Source organism: Phialemonium atrogriseum (genome assembly GCF_030411735.1).
Source record: "Phialemonium atrogriseum strain 8032-3 unplaced genomic scaffold QBC33scaffold_7, whole genome shotgun sequence".
Taxonomy (NCBI): Eukaryota; Fungi; Ascomycota; class Sordariomycetes; order Cephalothecales; family Cephalothecaceae; genus Phialemonium; species Phialemonium atrogriseum.
Window position 1 is genome coordinate 747,095 of NW_026848144.1, and position 19,861 is coordinate 766,955.

At 55.5% G+C, this 19,861-nt stretch overlaps 8 protein-coding genes across 8 annotated transcripts; 4 read left to right on the top strand and 4 right to left on the bottom strand.

Annotated features, from left to right (window-relative positions):
• The first annotated feature begins 17 nt into the window (after positions 1-17).
• Positions 18-1,729, top strand: QBC33DRAFT_532745 (WD repeat protein). The gene is made up of 2 exons (XM_060427402.1): positions 18-726; positions 787-1,729. Exons 1-2 carry the CDS (start codon positions 354-356, stop codon positions 1,578-1,580), a joined length of 1,167 nt encoding a protein of 388 aa, XP_060285460.1. The 5' UTR covers positions 18-353; the 3' UTR covers positions 1,581-1,729.
• Positions 1,730-2,218: 489 nt separating this feature from the next.
• Positions 2,219-3,143, top strand: QBC33DRAFT_605684 (signal recognition particle 9 kDa protein-domain-containing protein; the record flags this gene model as incomplete). Its single annotated transcript, XM_060432283.1, has 2 exons — positions 2,219-2,290; positions 2,379-3,143. 2 exons carry the CDS (start codon positions 2,219-2,221, stop codon positions 2,859-2,861), a joined length of 555 nt encoding a protein of 184 aa, XP_060285461.1. The 3' UTR covers positions 2,862-3,143.
• QBC33DRAFT_532747 (ribonucleotide reductase) lies at positions 3,022-4,975 on the bottom strand. The gene is made up of 4 exons (XM_060427403.1): positions 4,723-4,975; positions 4,372-4,647; positions 3,972-4,305; positions 3,022-3,908 (listed from the first exon to the last, which is right to left on the bottom strand). Exons 1-4 carry the CDS (start codon positions 4,750-4,752, stop codon positions 3,301-3,303), a joined length of 1,248 nt encoding a protein of 415 aa, XP_060285462.1. The 5' UTR covers positions 4,753-4,975; the 3' UTR covers positions 3,022-3,300.
• Positions 4,976-5,840: 865 nt separating this feature from the next.
• QBC33DRAFT_557298 (uncharacterized protein) lies at positions 5,841-6,629 on the bottom strand (the record flags this gene model as incomplete). The annotated part of the gene is made up of 4 exons (XM_060429794.1): positions 5,841-5,849; positions 5,906-6,224; positions 6,284-6,498; positions 6,555-6,629. 4 exons carry the CDS (start codon positions 6,627-6,629, stop codon positions 5,841-5,843), a joined length of 618 nt encoding a protein of 205 aa, XP_060285463.1.
• Positions 6,630-7,835: 1,206 nt separating this feature from the next.
• On the top strand, positions 7,836-11,248 carry QBC33DRAFT_532757 (uncharacterized protein). Its single transcript, XM_060427404.1, has 2 exons — positions 7,836-8,225; positions 8,291-11,248. Exons 1-2 carry the CDS (start codon positions 8,195-8,197, stop codon positions 10,930-10,932), a joined length of 2,673 nt encoding a protein of 890 aa, XP_060285464.1. The 5' UTR covers positions 7,836-8,194; the 3' UTR covers positions 10,933-11,248.
• Positions 11,249-12,548: 1,300 nt separating this feature from the next.
• On the bottom strand, positions 12,549-14,511 carry QBC33DRAFT_605688 (uncharacterized protein; the record flags this gene model as incomplete). Its single annotated transcript, XM_060432284.1, has 7 exons — positions 12,549-13,067; positions 13,124-13,377; positions 13,437-13,985; positions 14,050-14,102; positions 14,173-14,269; positions 14,354-14,363; positions 14,447-14,511. The coding sequence occupies 7 exons, from the start codon at positions 14,509-14,511 to the stop codon at positions 12,851-12,853; spliced, it is 1,245 nt and encodes a 414-aa protein (XP_060285465.1). The 3' UTR covers positions 12,549-12,850.
• A 2,433-nt stretch (positions 14,512-16,944) lies between these two features.
• Positions 16,945-18,254, top strand: QBC33DRAFT_348714 (uncharacterized protein). The gene is made up of 2 exons (XM_060423818.1): positions 16,945-17,269; positions 17,346-18,254. Exons 1-2 carry the CDS (start codon positions 17,137-17,139, stop codon positions 18,047-18,049), a joined length of 837 nt encoding a protein of 278 aa, XP_060285466.1. The 5' UTR covers positions 16,945-17,136; the 3' UTR covers positions 18,050-18,254.
• Positions 18,255-18,307: 53 nt separating this feature from the next.
• On the bottom strand, positions 18,308-19,761 carry QBC33DRAFT_532767 (kinase-like domain-containing protein). The gene is made up of 2 exons (XM_060427405.1): positions 19,446-19,761; positions 18,308-19,371 (listed from the first exon to the last, which is right to left on the bottom strand). The coding sequence occupies exon 2, from the start codon at positions 19,314-19,316 to the stop codon at positions 18,522-18,524; it is 795 nt and encodes a 264-aa protein (XP_060285467.1). The 5' UTR covers positions 19,317-19,371; positions 19,446-19,761; the 3' UTR covers positions 18,308-18,521.
• Between the last annotated feature and the right edge of the window lie 100 nt (positions 19,762-19,861).

Sequence of the window (19,861 nt, forward strand, 5' to 3'; positions counted from 1 at the left end):
TCGTCTACCTGCTTTTGGTGTTGTTTTCTTGCTGCTGTAGCAATTCAGGGCATCCAAAGCCAAGATCCCAGAGGTTATGCACAGACCAAGTTTTGATTGATAGGCTCTCCAGAACCCTGGAGCTTGGGGTCCCCACTAGGAGATCAGCGACATGCAGCAATTGTAACGCGGCACAAGCCCCACAGCATGTATCGCGAACTTGGAACTTCGTTCCCCCAAGTTTTGAAAGAAAAGTAGCACGAGTGTGTTGCACCAGTTCCACATTCCTGTGATAGTAGCAGGCGACCGAGCGGCACTTGCTTCCTCCGCCCTCGACATCAACGCGCTGCTCACGCAGAGCCGCTTCGCCCAACATGGCCTCCACCCCCATGGAGCTCGACGAGCCATTGCCAACGCCCGCGCCGTCGCTGAATATCACGCGCACCTTAGGAGGCACCGTTCCTAGCACGTCTCGGGTGAGCGACGTGATATCTACATTTCGGCCAACCAAGCTGTTCAGGCGCGACGATGTGAAGGAGGGCAAGCCGAGGCCCCATGTGCTGTCTATAGATTTTGACGATCCGGGCGACCTCTGCATGACGTCGGAGAGCGACGAGGCAATCCAGATCTACAGCGTGAAGGAAGGCCGACACGACAAGACCCTGCTCAGCAAGAAATATGGCGTCAAGTTGGCCAAGTTCACCCACGCCAGCTCAAGCATCATCTACGCAAGCACGAAGCAAAACGGTATGCCTACCTATGCATAGGAACGCCGCTGTTGTCCCCGATATTGACGCGCACTCTTAGATTCTATCCGATACCTCGCAACCCACGACAACTCTTTCATCCGGTATTTCGAGGGCCACGAAGCGGCCGTCACCAGCTTGGAGCTACACCCCGGAAGCGACAACTTCATCTCCTGCAGCCGCGATAACACCGTGAGGATGTGGGACCCCAACACGAAGCAATGGGTCGCCAAGATGTACCTGCGGTCACCGTACCTCGCCGCGTGGGATCCCTCGGGCACCGTCTTCGGCATAGCCTCGCCGGGCAGCGGGTCGATCCTGCTCTACGACTACCGGAACTACACCAAGGCGCCCTTCGCGACGTTTGACGTGGGCAGGGCGGCCGGCCAGGCCGCCGGGGAGAACCTGGCGTCGGGCTGGACGAAGCTCCAGTTCTCCAACGACGGCAAGTCCCTCCTGCTCGGCACGACGGGCGCCTGCCACTTCCTCCTGGACTCGATGGACGGCACCCTCAAGGCGCTCCTGAGGAAGCCCGAGGGCGGCACCGGGCGCGTCGGCGTCGGGGAGGGCGCGGCGGCGGCGCGCAATGGTGGCCCGGCCCCTGAGTCCCAGGCCATCGAGACCAGCGGCGACTGCTGCTTCTCCCCGGATGGCCGGTACGTGTTGAGCGGATCCAAGAAGGATGTCGTCGTGTGGGACACCTTGAGCCCCGTCAACGGCCACAAAGTCTTGGACCCCGCGCATGTCCTCGAGGAGAAGGGACAGGCGGCCATATTGGCGTTTAATCCTCGATACAATATGCTTGCCACGGCCGATCAGGAGCTCACATTCTGGCTCCCGGACCCGCATGCTTAAAGGGTGGAAGGGGTTTGCGGACGTAGCTTTTAGGGACAGAAAAGGGTGGAGGGAAGGGGGGCGTGGCTTGCTTGCACCGTGATACCCTGGTTTGCATATAGAGGCGCTTCTGTTAGGGACCTGAGATACAAAAAAAATTGCTATTCTGAGCTTGCTGTCTTTCGTTTTCCACTGGCACTGTTTCTACAGTATAGCTGTCTCATCATTGCGAGTGAGTGGCCCGATTGTGATAACTAAGACGTAGAGCAGGAGTGTGATTGTCTGGATACGACTAAGTCCATTGACACTTATTACTCTGGTATTCAATGTTCATATTAATAGATGTTGGCCCCAAGTGGAATTTAGGAGGCGGATGATCTCAGGTTGATGTGCTCATTAACAGGGGTTTTCAAGATGCAGAGGTAGCTCCCCTCGATTGAACCCCACCACAAATTCATTGCGAAAACACCAAAACGCCAACCTACATCGACGGACGGCCAACTCCTTCGCCTCCAGCCTCCAGCCTCAAAACCTCAAGACTTCCGCTAAATTCACCTGAATATAATTTCGGCTGCTGCCCGATTCTTGCACCAGATAAGACCCCCCTCAACCCTGCGCAGATCAGCGGTCAATCCGCCACTCCCAGACTCAACCCAGCCATGCCGACCTACGAGAAGAGCGAGGACTGGCTCCTCCAGTCGTCCCTCCTGCTCGAAGCCCGACCATCCACAGTACGCACCCCATCTCCTCCCCTCACCTCACCACCCTTCCCGCCGCGAACCCACAACCAGCTAACAGCCTTCCCCCCCCACCCACCAGACTCGCATAACAACCCGCTACTCCCTCCGCCCAGCCCGCCGCCTCGCCTCCAAGAAGAAGGCCGCCGAAGCAGCAGCAGCAGCAGCAGCATCATCATCATCACCCCCGCCCGACACCACCACCACCACCGCCGCCGCCGCCCAGACCAAACCCCCACGCGGCGAGCTAGTCCTCAAGACCTACGACCCCGTCTCTGGCGCGACGCTCAAGTACCGCACCAGCAAGGCGGCCGAGGTGTCGCGGCTGGTGCAGATGCTGGGCGGGCTGGGGAGGCGCATGGCCGCTGTGGCGCCGGGGCCCGGGGAGGATGCCGGGGCCGGGGCCGGGCTGCTCTCGGTGGACGAGCCCATGCCTGACGCGGGAAGCGGGGCCCAGACACCTGTTGTCGCGGGGGCGGCGGGGGCGAGTGGTCAGCAGCAGCAGCAGCAGCAGCAGGGAGGTGGCGGTGGGGCCAAGGGGAAGAAGAAGAAGGGGAAGAGGTGAGGTAGGGATGGGGTTCGTGGTTGTTGTCGCTGTCGTTGTTGGGAGACGTGATGGGCTTTTCCCCAGGGGAACGTGCAGATTGGCAAGTCCCTTCGCAGCTTAACAGGCGTCCGATAGGAAGCATAGAAGGGCGAATCACGCAGAGCAACAAGACACAAGCCTCAGTTGAATGTTTTGATCTGATTCCTTAATTCCAAGAATCTACTAGTACATGCCTCCATCCATGGTCGTTTTCCATCATCCATCAATAGCCGGGGTAACATGAGGTCCTGAACGCCGATACTCCGCCAAACATAAATGGCCCTGAAACCCCAGCAGTGAGAATCCAACAAAAGAAACACGACGGGAGGCAAGAGGTGGGCCTCTATCACCAGCGTCTATGGCCAACGCGTCAAATATACAAGGCCTGCTATTAAAATGCGGCAGCAGGCGACGGCATCTAGAAGTCCTCATCGAAGGCGAAGTCGCCGCCATTAGCCTCGCTCTCCCCGTTGTCTTCCGCCGGCTTCTTTGTGCTGGCCATGACACCGGCCTTCTGGTAGTCGGCGACACGCTTCTCGAAGAAGTTGGTCTTGCCGCCCAGGGAGATGTTCTCCATGAAGTCGAAGGGGTTTGACACCTTGTACACCTTCTCGTTGCCGAGAGCCAAGAGCAGACGGTCGGCAACGAACTCGATGTACTGCTTCATCAAGGTAGAGTTCATGCCCAGGAGAGCACAGGGCAGAGACTCGGTCAAGAACTCCTGCTCGAGGGAGACAGCATCGACGATGATCTCGCGGACCACCTCCTTGCTGGGACGGTGCTTGAGGTGCGAGAACAAGAGGCAGGCAAAGTCGGTGTGAAGACCCTCGTCACGAGAAATCAACTCGTTGGAGAAGGTGAGGCCGGGCATGAGACCACGCTTCTTGAGCCAGAAGATAGAGGCGAAGGCACCGCTGAAGAAGATGCCCTCGACAGCAGCAAAGGCGACAAGACGCTGAGCAAAGGTGGACTGCGTGTCAGAGATCCACCGCAGAGCCCAGTCGGCCTTCTTCCGGATGCAAGGGACTAGGATCGCGTTAGGCTTCATCGGTGGCAAACGGGATCAGACTGAGACAATAAAGAACTTACTCGTGTCAATGGCATTGAAGAGGTGGGTCCGCTGGGCGGGCTCCTTGATGTAGGTATCAATCAAGAGCGAGTATGTCTCAGAGTGGATGTTCTCCATCATGATCTGGAAACCATAAAAGCATCGGGCCTCGGGGATCTGGACCTCGCCGCTGAATCGCTCAACCAGGTTCTCGTTGACAATGCCATCAGACGCGGCAAAGAAGGCAAGGATGTGAGAGACAAAGAACTTCTCATCATCAGTGAGCCTGTTGTTCCAGTCGTGGAGATCCTTGGAGAGGTCGATCTCCTCGGCAGTCCAGAAGGAAGCCTCGTGCTTCTTGTACATCTGCCAGATCTATACCAAAAGTGTTAGAGTTGGCTCCAATCACTTTACGCGTGTGGAACAAGACGCGTCGCGTACCTCGTGATACTTGATAGGGAATAGGACGAATCGCTGAGGGTTCTCCTGCAGGAGAGGCTCATCATCGTTGTTGGCCTTGACAGTAGGAGCAACAACAGAATTGTCCTCCTCCTTCTTGACCATGTCGAGGCTTGTCTTCTCGGAGTGCTTGGCATCAATCTCTGCCTCGAGAGTGGCAAGGCTGTCATCAAAGGGCTTGTTCTCCTTGTCCGACGCGTTGAAGTCGAGCTTCTTGACTGGGGATTCCATCTTAAAGGACTCAATCGCAGATGCAGCCTAGTAGAAGACCCGTGGTTAGCATTTGACGCGTGATGACACGGTGTGGGATGGCAGCACGAGGGGATGACTGACCTGCTTGGAGGGAGTGATCTCAGTGGCCATTGTGGATTAGGATGGGGTTGGGTATGCTGAAGGATTGAAAGGATTGAGAACTGTGGTAATGACGCTGCAGAAACAAGTCTCGAGGATGTGATGCTGTTGAACACGAAGTTGGTCGGGTTGAAAGGTCTGGAGAGAGACGTGAAGGGAAGAGTCGGTTTAAATGGAAACTAAACACGCCGAAGTGGGTCCACAAGACGCGTCCTAACAATTGAAAAGTCGCGTCTTGTTTAAAGGTGGCAGGGAGAATGGTCTGGGCGTCCACTTCCATGTCCACTTCCATGTCAACACCCGCCTCCGACTTAGCTCCGGAAATACGGGAGAGGAGTCAGAAGTCACTTGGTATTAATCAGCTCTGAGGTATATTATGGATATTATCAGGCAGTCATCCCAGAATGTGTCTTGGACCCCTGCCTCTTGCCCTGGAAGCATTCCAGCATTTTGAATAGGATGCGCCAATCCATCAACCTATGGAGTGAAGACGTGCCTTGTATGCCTGTCCACCGAAGACACCCAAGCCCCGTAAGAAAGTCAATGTTCCTTGGCTTCACCGTCGATTGGACCAATTGGCCAATCTCTCACCCAATCCAGGGGAGGACCGTATGATGGAGCACTCCGACACCGCAGTGCTGCCGAGGAACCGCACCCAAGGCCAGTCATCTATTAGACTCGGTACGTCATACCGAGATCCAGACCTCCAGTCGGAGATTGAAGAAGGATCTGATAAGCAGAATGTAATTCTCTAGCCCGCCAACGCCAAGGATCCGCAATGCTAAATATATAACCCGCCCCTCTTCAACGATCGTATCACCGATTCCTCGATACAAGCAGTATCCGACTGCTCACAGTACCTAGAATCGCACCTCCTCACTGGCCCCCACTCTTAATGCCGACCTGCCGATTGAGAGCGACCATTACTGTACGCATCCAGCGCACTGAGTGCCCCATATTGGACAGCAGCCACAGCCAAGCCATCTTTCGTCCTCCCCGACTTCCCCCCACCATACGGCCCGCGACCTTCCGACCTTCCATTTATACGAGGACCCATGGCATCCACGCCGTACTGCAGAGCCGCCATGGCCATCTCTTCATCAGGACGCCTTATCTTACCGTTAGCATATTGAACACCACCGCGAGAACCAGGCAAAACACGAACTTTTGGGGTCGATTGCTCCGGTGCAGCTTGCGGTTTCCTGGGCATCATTTGTATTCCCAGATCCGGATCGCTCACGTGTCCCTTCTTCTCCGCCTCCGCCTTCTTCGTCAGGTACACTTCGAGGAGCCAGGCATTCCGGGTATTGGCTCGATAAACGGCGTCGGCAATGTCGCCAATGAAGGGGACCAGACCCAAGGCGAAGTCAAGCGCAATGTTGAAGTGCATCCTCAACTTGAGGGTAGCTGGTAGGCCGCCGTCTATTTTCGAGCATGTCTTAACCAGCATCAAGGCCAAGAAGGCATCGATAAAGTCGCCGATGCTAGAACGGGGGATTAGCCATGAGCAGCACCGAGCGCTCGGGTTGAGGGGAGTGCTTACACAGGTATGATGGCAATCACACTACTCCAACCAAATCGGATACCGCAACAGTTGAAGAGCGACATGTCAAGCCGATATGCTCGTCTGCGAACCTTCTTCAGAATGGTGGTGTCATGGGCCGAGAAGCCGGTTGGGATGGCTCGCTTCCTCTTCTTGACCTTCCCCGTAGGTTGTCCGTCTCTGCCATAGACGGGGACCTCTTCTTCATATGGGTTCTGATGGGGCGGTTAGGATGCAATGAGTCTATGCATGGTGGGTAGGATCATCGTACCTGAGAGTTGATGTTCCTCTCTGCCGTGTCTTTGAATGTTTTCTTCACCAAAACCTTGGTAATTAGGGAAGCCATGGCTGTTTAATTCAGTGATTTGTACCCAGAAGCGATGGTTGGTATGCTGCTATATGCCTGGGTTTTGAAGGATAGGAAAATGACAGTTGCACAATCCTCCAGAAAAGGGGGACCAAAGTCCTAATCTATCAGTTCTCTGTCGCTTTCTTTGGCTTACCGTCTTGGTCAAAGGTGGCGGCAGGCGTGTTGGGTTTGGGGGTTAATTGGCCGCGGTCGCCTGGCCTTGAGCGCCTTGTGAAACAAACGAAGAATAAATAGCTTGACTGGCAGTGAATCAGCGCCTAATCAGGAGATAGGGAACCAAAGGAATCACAGAAGTTACTGTAGAGGAGATGAATGTGAGCGAGTGCCGCCTACAAGGGAGTTTTTAAATAGACGATCCAACTGTTTGAGGCGAGAAGATCTAGGCCACGCAGTGGCCGATTTTCAAGTTTCATTGTTGACGATGAGCTCTCAGGGATCGGCCGTAATGACGTGGTGGCTTGGTCCCTGATTCTCCAATAAAAAGAGTTCATCACGTGAGGCCCTGATTGGGTCGCAGGCGGCCTCGATGGTTGCTACGATTTCTTGCTCAGCCACTTCCACGACAAAGTCTATCGCCACAGCTATGAACTGGGTTAGGGAGAATGGGAAAGAGACATTTCTCACTTTTGAGCCCACCTTTCGAGGAGTTTACTAGCCTCTCAGACTACCTTTGTTCCAGAGAGAGCGGGCCTGGAGAGACATGCTGCAGTGGGATACTCCAAGCGCTCAAACTTCAACCATCAATTGAGACTACAAAGAAATACCTTTTACCTAGAGAACCCAAGCTGTTTGTCGATGCCGTTGCTTAAGGCCTAACTAACTCAAATCAGGTAGTTCCATCTAAAAGACGAAATCTCTGTAGCCAAAGGAGTAACTACTAGGCTGCACAATGTATTCAAGAAATGTTTCTTGTAGCCTCGAAGTTGGATGAGGTCGTTTCCTTGCTCTGAATACTGAATACCTATGCACTCGCAATGGATGTGTAGGGTAGGGTAGGTACCTACGGAGTACTTCCAGCCACCTTGAGCTCCTCCCCGTGGCGGCAATCATTGGTTAAGCGCCGATGCAAGCCAAGGTGGCAAGTGCGCTGCTGGGGTGCCCAAGGAGCTCGGATCACTGATAGGTACGTACGTACCTAGGTACTCTCGACCCGTTTGATCGTGACACAATGGACTACTCTCTGTGTACTGTCTGGCATCGTACACTCACCCATCATACCCAACGCATCTGGATGTTCTTTGACATCTCGCTCTTCGCAACGAAATTCCCACATAGTTTTGCCCAGAGTTTTCTATTCAAGACCCAAACGACGCGTCTTTACTTCCTCCCTTTTCTCATCTCCCTAGTCTGATAGTGGTCTTTCCTGCCCGACTAGTCATCGACTTGCAACACAGCAAGGTTTTCAGAGGGAGGCGACGCGGCCCCCGAGCGTATTCACGTTGTCCTTGCTGGCCTCTGGGGTTACATCCGACTTCGTCCATCAGCCGGCTCCAACTATCTTTCTACAACTGCTGGGGATATGCCTGCCGGGCCTGATCAAAATGGCAGAAAAGAAGATGCAGCTCGAGGACTGTGAGTCGCGTCGGGTTGCGACTAGTCTTTACTATTACAATAATGCTAACTTGCCCTCCTTCCAGGGTTGGACGACCTCTGTGTCCGCTTCATCATCAACCTCCCTCAGGAGGACCTCTCGTCCGTTGCTCGTATATGTTTTCAAGTTGAAGAAGCGCAATGGTTCTACGAAGACTTCATTAGACCACTTGACCCCACCCTACCGTCCATGTCCCTTCGAACCTTCTGCCTGCGAATTTTCCAGCATTGCCCGCTCTTGGCATCCTTCTCCGTCGAGAACCATATGAGGGCCTTCGAGGAATTCCTGCAGTATAAGACTAGAGTTCCAGTGCGCGGCGCCATCTTGCTCAACGAGGCTATGGATTCGACCGTGCTGGTCAAGGGCTGGAAGAAGGGGGCCAATTGGAGTTTCCCGAGAGGGAAGATCAACAAAGACGAGGATGACCTCGATTGCGCCATTCGAGAAGTCTATGAGGAAACCGGCTTTGACATTCGCGAGGCCGGCCTGGTCCCTAAGAATGACGAGATCAAGTACATTGAGATCTCGATGCGAGAGCAGCAAATTCGCCTCTACGTCTTCCGGGATGTTCCCATGGAGACCAACTTCCACCCGAGGACGAGGAAGGAAATTAGCAAGATCCAATGGTACAAGCTATCCGAGCTTCCGGCATTCCGGAAGAAAGGGAATCAGCAGCCAGATGATGCAGCGGCCGCATCGAACGCCAATAAATTCTATATGGTTGCTCCGTTTCTCGTCCCTCTGAAGAAGTGGGTGATGCAGCAGAAGAAAAGAGACGTTGGTAGAGCTACCAGCAATCATCATCTTGCAACGCATGCGATCCAGGAAGAACCTGCTACGGAAGATGACATTTCGACCCAGACCGAACCAACCAACGGGCCCCCGACGGCCACGGCTGCGGTTAATAATCTTGAGAGCGCAACTCGTGAGCTCCAACGGCTTCTGAAGGTGCAACCGCCAACCCAAGGCATTCAGCTCAGCCCATCTGGGTCTGGAGCCGGAAACAGTGGCAAGGGCGAGGCCCTGATGGCAATATTGCAGAGCAAGGGTTCTTCTACCCAACATCCTCCAGGTCCCCCTCTTCAGCCTCCGCCGATTATGGGTAACAACCAAATCCCGCCTTTACCGTTTGGGTTCGCCTACAACAATCCGCCTCAAGCACATCATCACCATCCCCCTCAGATCTTTCCTCCGAATAGCTATCAACTGCCCCCGAATTTCTCCATTTCTTCAAATATGAATCAGAATATCCCCGCGGCGTACTATAACCAAGTCCGAGCTCCTGGCCAGATGCCACCTCAACATCATGGCCACGTCCGGAATGTGTCGAACATGGGCTCAGGTTATCAGCGTGGCCTAGAGCCTGTCCTTCTCCACCCACAACCTCTCCCACCACAGGTTCAGCAGTCGCGCCTCACCAGAAGCATCCTTGCGACTCCAAATTTACCAGAAACCACCGGGGGCGTTAAAGTAGACGGCAGCTATTCTTCCTTCAATAGCCAGCCTCGCATCCCTCAAGGTCCGCCTCAATCGCAACAGACGACCACTCATGTGGCGCCGCCTCAGATGACAAGCCACAGCATGTCGCTGCTGAATGCTTTGAAGAGCGGCGACCGGGCGGTGGAGCGGAAACCGGCACCAGCTGGTCCTTCCCAGGGAGCAAATGACAATCCGCAAACCAATTTTCAGCCGGCTCAGTGGTCCAACTTTCCACCCTCGCAAGGGCAGCAGCCCGCAGGGCCTTTGGTATTTCCAAACCCGACGCAACCTTTGCAACCCTTGCAGAATGGTGCCGCTCAGTCCATGGCTTCTCAGACTGCATCTACTTTCTCGGCCAAACCTCACCCGCCTACGGATAAGCACCGTTCAGCCCTTCTCGACATGTTCAAAAAACAGGCGCCACCCTCGCCAACAAGTAGTGAAGCTACTGTCAGGCCGAACAAAGCACAACCCGAACTCTCGACACGTGCCAGAGAGGAAGCTACGAGATCCTTGAAGTCCCAGCCACCTGCGGAGGCCAACGTGGCTGCCACACAGGCGAATGGTCGCCCGGTAGTGATGAATCCCGAGCTGAATCTTCCTTATCGGGCATTCCAGATCCTAAGTCGGCCTGTGCAGCGAGAGAACCAGCCCAGCCAGAAGCCAGAAGCCCTTGGCAGGCCTGGCGGGGCTACCTCCAATCCAAAGGAGGCCAAGCACATGATTAGCCCGAACATGCCGTCGCCTAAGACTTCTGCTCGACCTAATCCTCGCACAGAGGCTGCTGAGAGCAACGGGCTTGCTCGTAAATCATCTCTCCCGCAGCCCGCAAACACATCACACGGTCACCCGCAATACCAGGGCTCATCCATTTCGCATGGGGCGCCTGTGTTCCCTGCAGCCGGCATGCTCCCGCGTCGCCAAGATGGAAATCCAGAACAGAAGCAAAAGCTACTCTCGCTATTTGGCAAGCCTCAGCCATCCCCCTCCTCGCTAGCTGGCGAAGGCAAGGGCAAAGAAGTGAGTATGCCGGAGCAAGCTACATCTGGTACACCGAGGTCCCTTATCGCCTCTCTCGCGTCGGCTGGTGGCGATGGTGCCCAGGGGAGTGCGGCCCAGTCGCGGAGAAGCAGCCAGACCCCCATCTCGCCTGCCGACCGTGATTTCTTGCTAGGCTTCCTGCAGTCGGTCACTAGCAAGACGCATTAGAACGGGTTCGTGGGGGACTTCGACGCGCGTTTTGCCAGGGCCCGGCACTATGGGCGAAGATGGAGTTGGAGATTCGGCTAGGAGTCCGGGCGGCTGGCTCCATGGTTGCTGGGTCGATGCGGGCTATTTTCGGCGGTGGAGCTAGGAAACAAGTTCATGAACTGGTTGGTGACTTGCGTAGGAGCGCTGACTGAAGCATTGCGCTGGAGTTTCTCTGGGCTACGCGGTTGCAACGGTTTCCACCGTGGCGATGTCCGAGGATGCCGGGCTGGGATGGTCATATTTATCGGAGTTTTAATCAAATGCGTTGCCAATCTAACTTGCGTGAATGATATCTTGCGATGGTGACAACATCGAGCAGCTGAGGCTACGAAGCTTTTCATGTCTGTCTGGAAGTTTTTCCCACCCCGATGCCTGAATCAAAATGTTGACCTGGCTCTGTCAGGTCCTGCTTACTTTTCCCTCTCCTCGCCTTGCAGTTCGCAGACAAACGAGGGGAGCCGAAAAAGGCTCACGATAAGTCTCCAAGAGTTTTCCTGCCTAGCCAGACCGAGGGGCCCATGAAACAATGACGGCCAAGGGTTCATCAAGAGCCCCTTAAATGCATGCTTCCGATCGAACACCTTCGACTACGTATAGAGCTCGAAGGCATGACTGCCAGGTCTGCAAGCTCGGGGGATAGCCCTGAAGAAGTCGTTAGGTAGGTTCACCTTAGGGAGTCGGTTGTCAATACCTCCATCTAATATGCTATAAGGATCGACATGATATCCACCAACGTCATGTCGAAGTTGCTGGATACCTATCCTCTCGGTTTTTATGCCGAACAGTAACGGCAGGAGCCGAGGCTTGACCCAAGCAACTCGCAACACATGTTCAACGGATGGTATTGTGCTGCAGGACGACCATCCACACCTCGCCGAAGCCCTCGTTCAACATGCTTACATCAATGACGACCTCTCACCAGGGCGTGATCGATTCGGCCGATGCCTTCCCGGGGCAGCCGCGGGGGAAACCAACCGCCGCCTCCTCAGAGTCGCTGCTGCCCTGGCCCAGGCCCGTCCGTCCGTCTCGGCGCCGTGCTCCGTCACCTGCGTTTGAGACACATTGAACCTGGACCCGAGATCACTTCCCCCAGATGGCAGTTGGTTGGAGGCGTCGGATGATGACATGCCTGACGTGCCTGAGTGTAAACCGGCAAGTGTGATCGGATAAAATGATGGACCTGGGGTTAAATACTGTGCAGTACAGATCTACACAGATCGAGATCGGGGGGTCCCAGAGGTTGACTCCCCGGACAGTATGTGGCACGTGCATCTTGCCAAGCCACTAAGAAACCTGGTCCCAAGCCGTTGGGACGCTGTGGGGTAAATTGGGGAAGCGGGGAAGTCGCTCCACTACGAACGACGTCAGCCATTGATGGCCCGTTGACTCGAGGATCTGGAGCCATATATTCTGCGTTTTCGGTGAGGGGTGTTTCGAATAGATGGGCAATATATCCTCGGGGCTCTGTCAAAGGCTTCGCTATGCTTTCTTACGCGAATCACATGCTCAAGGGACATCATACGACATGCGGGCAAAGTGAAGCAAGGAGACTGGGAGATGCATTCCTCTCGCAGTAATCTAGCTCCCACTGCCTAACCGGCAGACCCCATGATCGTCAAGAACGAGAGGCAAATTGGAAGAAGGAAAAAAACGAAGCCATACACTAATGGCAGGTAGCCATGGGGTATCCCTAACGCCGACAGGCAAGCAGATTGCGAAAAGTTACCAGCCGTGATGAGAAAAGCATAACTCACTCCACCGATGATCCTTATGCAGCTAAATAGTCGGTGGCCCAGCAAGCAAAATAAAGAGGAAAAGCAATCCCAAAGCATATGCATAGGCATTATAGTGAAAAAAACCAGTTCAGGGAGTGCCGCTACGCTGCGATCCCAACCGATTTCTTAGACTGGAAGGTCGTAGAGATCTCGTCCTCCTCTTCGTCGCCGAGGTCGAGGAGATGGAAACGGTTGGCCATCGAGGTCGAGTTCTTCTTTGTGGGAGGAGCTTCCTTCCGCGGCTTGAACTGTGGGACTTTCTCGTAGGGCTGCGCACACTCATCCACATCCCACTCGATCTTTGCATTCTTGTATTTCCTGTAGTTACGTTAGAAATGGCCGTAGAACCGATATGTGGGGGGGTCTCTGCTCACGCCCGGCTCATCATGCACATCCGCGCGAACACGGCGTTATGAACCGAGTTGGTTTTGATGTGGCAGCTACCAGCAGCAAAATCAATCTTGACGACAACCAGATTGTGGATGTGCTCCAGGTCGTCCCGAATGCTCTCCTCGGTATGCCTCGAATCGATTTGCCGGATGACTAGGTTGCGGGTCGCACCACCGCCAATCTTGGCCGCCACATGGCCCGGCAAGATGAACTGTCGATCATGCCACCTTAAGTCGACCTGTGGACCAGTTAGTCGCACGGTTGAATTCATCCAAGGCCGCCAGAAGATGATCTTACCCGCTTATTCTTGATGTACAAGTCATGCTTACGGGCGTGATCGAAAAAGGCCCTTGCATCCGCAGCGTTCAAGAAGGACACGGTCGCAGAACGCTCGTGGGACCGCATGAAAATATCGAGCAGAAGACCGCCTCGGACAGCGCCAGTAATGTCTCCATGAGTGGTGCCGTCAGCGAGATTCACCAGTTGGATGGTTCTGGTGCACTGGCGGTCGAAATACGGCCGTTTGTTCTGCTGTTCGGCAAAGTTTGGTACCCTTGAGCCATCTGGTGGAGTATCTCCATCACAAGAGACATCGTCCGGCTCAGGACTGGCGTTTGCCCAAGCAGAATGCTCGTGGTTTCGATTACCACCACCATGGCCGCCGAAGCTGGCGTAACCGTCACCATTGGCGTTGGCAAAGCCATTTCGGTGGGTCTGTTCCCGCGCCAGACTGGATTGTGGATCAGGACTTCTGAGACGAGCCCCGCCCTCTTGGTCGGCTTGGGTGTCCGCAGTGGCTGGCAGGGTGTTGCCACCTTGGATTGCTGCATCGTCCTGACTGAGGAGCTTTGCAGCGTCAGCAGCGTCAGCGGCTATGCCTCAAACGCCGGCTGGGTCTATCGGCACGTACATCAACCACTTCCTCTCCAACACCGCCACGGAGGAGGTTCCTTCTCAGGTTTTCTGTGTCTCATATCAGCCTGAGACATTCCGTGCTAGACGCAGATATGCCGGCTCGGTTCAAGTTACGGACCATATTTCCCAGCTATCGACCTTAGACGGTCGAGTTCAGCCTGGGAGATGGGCACAGTGCTGGCGGACTGGCCGTTGATGTTGGAAGAGTCGGCATTCTAGAGCGATAGATAAGAGGTTAGCATATGGGGTTGGGGCGAATTAGTTAGGTAGGTAGTTAGTGCTATTGATGGTTGACCTACTAGATGGGATCTGTAATGGAAGACAGGAGAGTGTGTCTGTCAGCTTTGTCCTGCACCGAGGGACAGAAACCCAATGGAATGTTGGGGTCGTACCGTCGGACAGGGGTCTCAAAATAGACCTGATCAATGGTCACTGAACCTGCGCTAACTGACGCCATCGTTGGGGATAGTCCGCACGAGGGAAATCGGAGAGGGACTGAATGGAATGGTGAACGGGAGAGGAGCGAGGCTGGACCTGCCCTCTCTCCGATATCAGATAACCTACTGTTGATAAGCTCACCCCGTGGTCGTTGGAGGTGCCAGCTGCTAGGCCGCCTGCCCGCCTATCAAGGTGCCCTTTCTCACGTGCTGTGAGCCCGTTCTGGTGTGATGGAGCAACGGGGCAGCCCTGTCGATGTGATTTTAGCGCCGTTTAGGCCACTCCAATCCACCCCCTAAAAATCTAGCCAATCTCCCATTGTCCTTGACGCCAACAGCAAACGAAACCACTCACCAACTAATAAAACAAATCATGCCAACAACCACCTGCCACGGTGGTTGGATGCCTTCTGCGGATTGGCATGAGCTAATTCGCGCACCTTCTACCTAAATTGGCCAAGATCATCATCATGTCCAGAGGCTCTTGGCTTCCTCATGGTATATATTTCCATTACCAAGTTGACGAGAGAGAGGAAGAGCGTGTACAACTTCCGCCCATTCTCCCGCTAGGGTACCATAAGCACACCTCGAACTTGAGGACTACGTCTTGCTACTTATTATGGTGTACAAGTCCTTGGTCGAGAATAGCTGTGAATTCAAGATAAAGCGGACATATACTTTTGAGAGCCGCGCTCGCCGCGGATTATCGGGGTTTTCTTCATTTGGTTAACTTCTCGATTTCGTTTCAGTGGATAGTCAGAGCCAGAAGAGTTTGTTTCGAGCGGCGGCGGCGGCAGAGCCAACGGCATTAATTGTTAAAAGAAGCTCCGGCGGCCGATGTGCTTGTGCTCCGCGTTCGGCGCGGGGGGTACGGTGAGTATCGGAGCAATAACGGAGCAATCTCCTTTCCCGGGCGGGGGCGTTGGTGGTGGGCAGGCTTCGGGTTGAGGCGGACCGGAATGACGAAGCCCGCTCATCCGTCCCACCTCGATCTCATTTTTACGCCCTTTTCCGGCTAGTATTCGCTGTGCGGTCTATCCGCAATCATGCCACGACTCTTGTCCATGCGGCGTGCCGGACCGCTGGAACTAGCGAGTGCTTCCTAATTTCGGCTATCGCCCGATCGGCGTCGGCCTCTAGTCACACGAGACGGACAAACGCTTGTCGGGGTCAGCGCCTACAGCAGGCAGTTTTGGTCGCGGGCCTGAGCATCAACCTCCCGATGTTGAAATGGACAATATAAGGTATGGCTGTGCGTATATCGGGGAGCAAGGTTTTGGGACCTGAACTTTAACATACTCCGACGACGAAATCTTCAGGGATAATGCCTGCAGGTCCTTGACGGCTGCCCTGGCGCATTCAAGATCGAAGGCAGAAAAGTATGAGCTCCGATGTGCTGAAAGCATCTACCCCTCGGTTGGTCGCAGCCCATCGGACGGCTGACATGTGATTGGTGGCACGGACTGCAGAAGGTTAAGATAATTCGAGGAAGTAAGTACTTAGGAAGAGAAAAACCAAGTAAAGACGATGACGAGAAGGTTCAGGGAACAACGATTGGGAGGGACTGACTTGGGGGAAGGAATAGGGACAGTGCGATAGCATGGATAACTGCGTATGCCATTCATGCCATGCAAGTTTCGTCTCGACATCAGACACGCGAGAAAGCGCCACGATGCATGTGCAACCTGGGCCAAAATCCCGGGCATAGGTAACTCTTGCAGCGGATAAACGTGGATCGGCAGCTGCCCGGTCAAATAAACGCAAATCAGCAGTACAAGACCGGGGAAGTTCTTGGGAGTATCAAAAGTCAATGTTTACCTATCTAGCCGTTGCTACTTGAGTGCAAGAATGTGGTGGCATGATGAATTTCAATCGCAGGCAGCTCCAAAGCCCAGCCAGACTAGGTCCCTACTACGGGGAGCGGTGGTGTGTATTTTTAGCCAGTACTCAGCCCGGACCGCGTTCGTGCTTCGTCTCACCCAATGGTTGTCAGCATTCCGTCTCGGATACGAGAGAATTTACGGGCTTTAACTGGGCCAATACGAATGCAAACGGGTGATCACCAGGGGCGACCCAGGTCCGTAGGTACTAGCCATCCCACCACAACACAAGCACCTCAATTTGTAGGCTATTGCGCTAAACCTGTTTCTCTCGCATCTGCAATTGGCTCAACTTTCCTGATGCCCATCCACGCTTGGCCTCCACTCCTTTTTGCACAACATCCTTGCACTCTTTCAACTTCGTTGAGCCTGTCGTTCTGACTTCTGATTTCTGACGTCTGAACTCCTGCTCTTTGCTACGGCAATACACGCTCGCTTTATTTTTTTGCTTCTGACGCTCGCTAGTCTTTTCCCTTCTCGCTCCGATCGCGACCGTTGTTGACGACAGACTTTCCTCCGCCTAAGAGCCAATAGGGGGGGGTTACGATATTTCGGACGTCGCACCACTTTTTCACCAACAACTCACATACCCCACGAGAAAACTCGCCGCAGACGGGAAACCCTCTCCGTCCCGACTGTTGGCCTATATTCTTATCTTAGTCCGAGCTACCGAGCGGTGGGCTCAAATTCTCTCCCCGGCTTCTGCTCGGCTCAACCTCCACCTCGTCCGACTGCCTTCCAGGAGGCTCCTCCCGTTAGAACACCATGAAAGCCACACGATATGTCGGCCACTTGGCGGTCATTGCTGTGTCACTATCGCCCTTGGTTTCAGCGTGGCCATCATGGCCGAGATGGCTCCCAGAGATGGACTCCCTGGTCGTACGGGCAGACGAGACATGTGAGTTACAAGTTACAGACCCGCGGCTGATGGCTCGATGACATGACAAGGGAACAAAACTAACTGGTTGTCGTAGCATCAACGGACGAGAAACCAACCCCTACCTCGACTACGACAACTAACGGCAAGCCCGGCCCTCCGTTGACGACAACCAACCTAAACACGGGGGGCCGCCCCAAGGCCACGGGTACCGGCGACGGATCGAAGAACGGCACGTCAACAAGCCCTCCGAAGCACACTATGTACAACGAACAGGACCCTGCCGGCTCGGTCGTGATGGTCACGCCGGCCATCACCATGGGCTCCCAGCTGTACAAGATCAAGGACTACGTGACCTTCGGGTGGAACTACACGAACCTGCAGGGCACACCGACGGCCATCGACGTGCTCGCCGCCTGCTCCAAGGCATCCAACACGTGGACGCTGACCCAGAACATGACGTTCGAGACGGCCGGCTCCTTCACCTGGGACACGGGCGCCTACCAGGCCACGGCCGTGCAGTCGCCGCTCCTGACTGAGGAGTACACACTGATCATCTACGACGCCGAGAGCAGCGTCAGCGCCACCGCCGAGGCCGGCTACCTGGCCCCCTTCACGGGCTTCAAGTTCGGCCTGTACCTGCCCAAGCCCTACCAGCCGCTCGGCGAGTGGAAGTGCTCCACCTGCAGCGCCGGCATCTCGGCCACCGACAGGCGTGCACTGGGTGCCGCCCTCGCCATGAGCGTCCTGACCGTCCTCAGCTTCACCTGGTTCGTCACCGGATTGGGCGTGCTCGTATGAGGCTGAACCGCTGTTGGGTTGGGAGGCATGACGAATCTCGTGCTGTTTTGTTTTTTTACGTTCTCGTAATGCTTCTAGACTGTTCCTCTCAGCCACGTATTCCTGGTTTCGGGTCCTTTCCGTTTCATTCTAATTTCGGGGTCGCGGGTGGTGGATAATACTCTTGACTGAACAAGGGCTTGCGTAATTCTTTGTTGGAGGCGGCGTTGGGATGTACTGTCATTTATCGGGGACATGAGCATTTGGTGTTACAAAATACGGCGAGATCCAGACCCTGTTTTTGTTCGGGGTTTGATTACCTACAGACAGATTTGCAGCGTAATGAGGGCGTGGTAGTTAGTTGTAGCTCGACACTTTACGAATGCAGACAACCTTCTTGGTTACCCACAAAACCGTAGTCTATTGCAAGAATGGCCTTTTGCACGGATGGGATGGCCTTGGCGGGAACGACACAAGGTATACAAGATTCTGGCTACACCATCCTCAGCGAGAAGCCGCCGCCCCTCTCCTCCTTCTCCCGCCCCGAGAAGATGCCGCTGAAGTCGACGGCCCCCAGCTCGACGGCCTGCCCCCTGGCCGGGGCGTTGGGCGTGTCCCTGCGCCTCCGCCTCTCCTGCCCGGCCTTGCTGGGGAAGGTGGGGAACATGGCCTCCTGCTTGGGCTTCGGGTCCTGCCTGAAGTACTCGTGCGCCAGCACCTCCCTCGCGCCGAGCCTCCTCGCCGGGTCCAGGGCAAGCAGACCGTTGAGCAGGGCCACGCCGGCGGTGGTCAGGAGCGGGAACTTTGCCCTGACGACGGAGCCGGCGGACAGGGGGTTCTTTGTGGGCAGGCGCAGCGAGCGGGCGTTGGGCAGGCGGCGGAAGGCGGGCCACGACTCGTCGGTCGGGATGCCGCAGAGCTCGAAGATGCGCGACAGCTCGTCCACCTCGTTCTTGCCCTGCAGCAGCGGCTCGCGCGTCAGCAGCTCGCCGAAGATGCACCCGACGCTCCACATGTCGACTGCCCGGCCGTACGTCGTCGCCCCCAGCAGCAGCTCCGGCGCGCGGTACCACAGCGTCACCACCAGCTGGGTGAGCTTCGGAGGCGGGTCGCCGACGTATCGCGCCATGCCGAAGTCGGCGATCTTGAGCTGCCCGCGGTTGTTTAGAAGCAGGTTCGATGTCTTGAGGTCCCGGTGCAGGATCCAGTGGTCGTGTAGGTACGCCACCCCCGAGACGAGCTGGAGCAGGAGGGTCTTGACCTCGGACGCGAGGAACGGCTCGGGCATGTCCTCCAAGATGCTCTTGAGGTCGTGCTCGACAAACTCAAGAACGAGGAAGATACTGTAGAAGGGGGGGGTGGGCCGGTTAGCTACCGAAGGACTTTCCGAGGAGGAATACCAGTGCAGTCGTCTTACTTTTCAATCTTGCTCGTGTCCTCTCCCACGACCACCTCCCGCAGCTTGACCACGTTTCGGTGATCGCAGTCCTTCAATATCTGTATCTCCCGCAGGCCCGTCACCGGCAGTCCGCCGCGATCCTTGGGGTCGATCTTGAGCCTCTTCAGCGCGACGACGCGCCCCGTGGCGAGCTCCTTGGCCCGCGCGACCCAGCCGTACGCGCCCTCCTCGATGTCGTTCAACTTATCGTACTGCTCCACGCTGCGGCACTTGCCGAACCCGCCGCCGTCGAACCGCAGCAGCCCCGAGCCGCTCTCCGCAGAGGGCACGCTCGGCCCTTCGTTGCCTCGCGCGTCGCGTTCTTGTGAGAGCCGTCGTCGCTTCGCGGGGGGCCCGATGCCGTCGTCTTGTCCTGGCCCCTCCTGCGTTGTGGT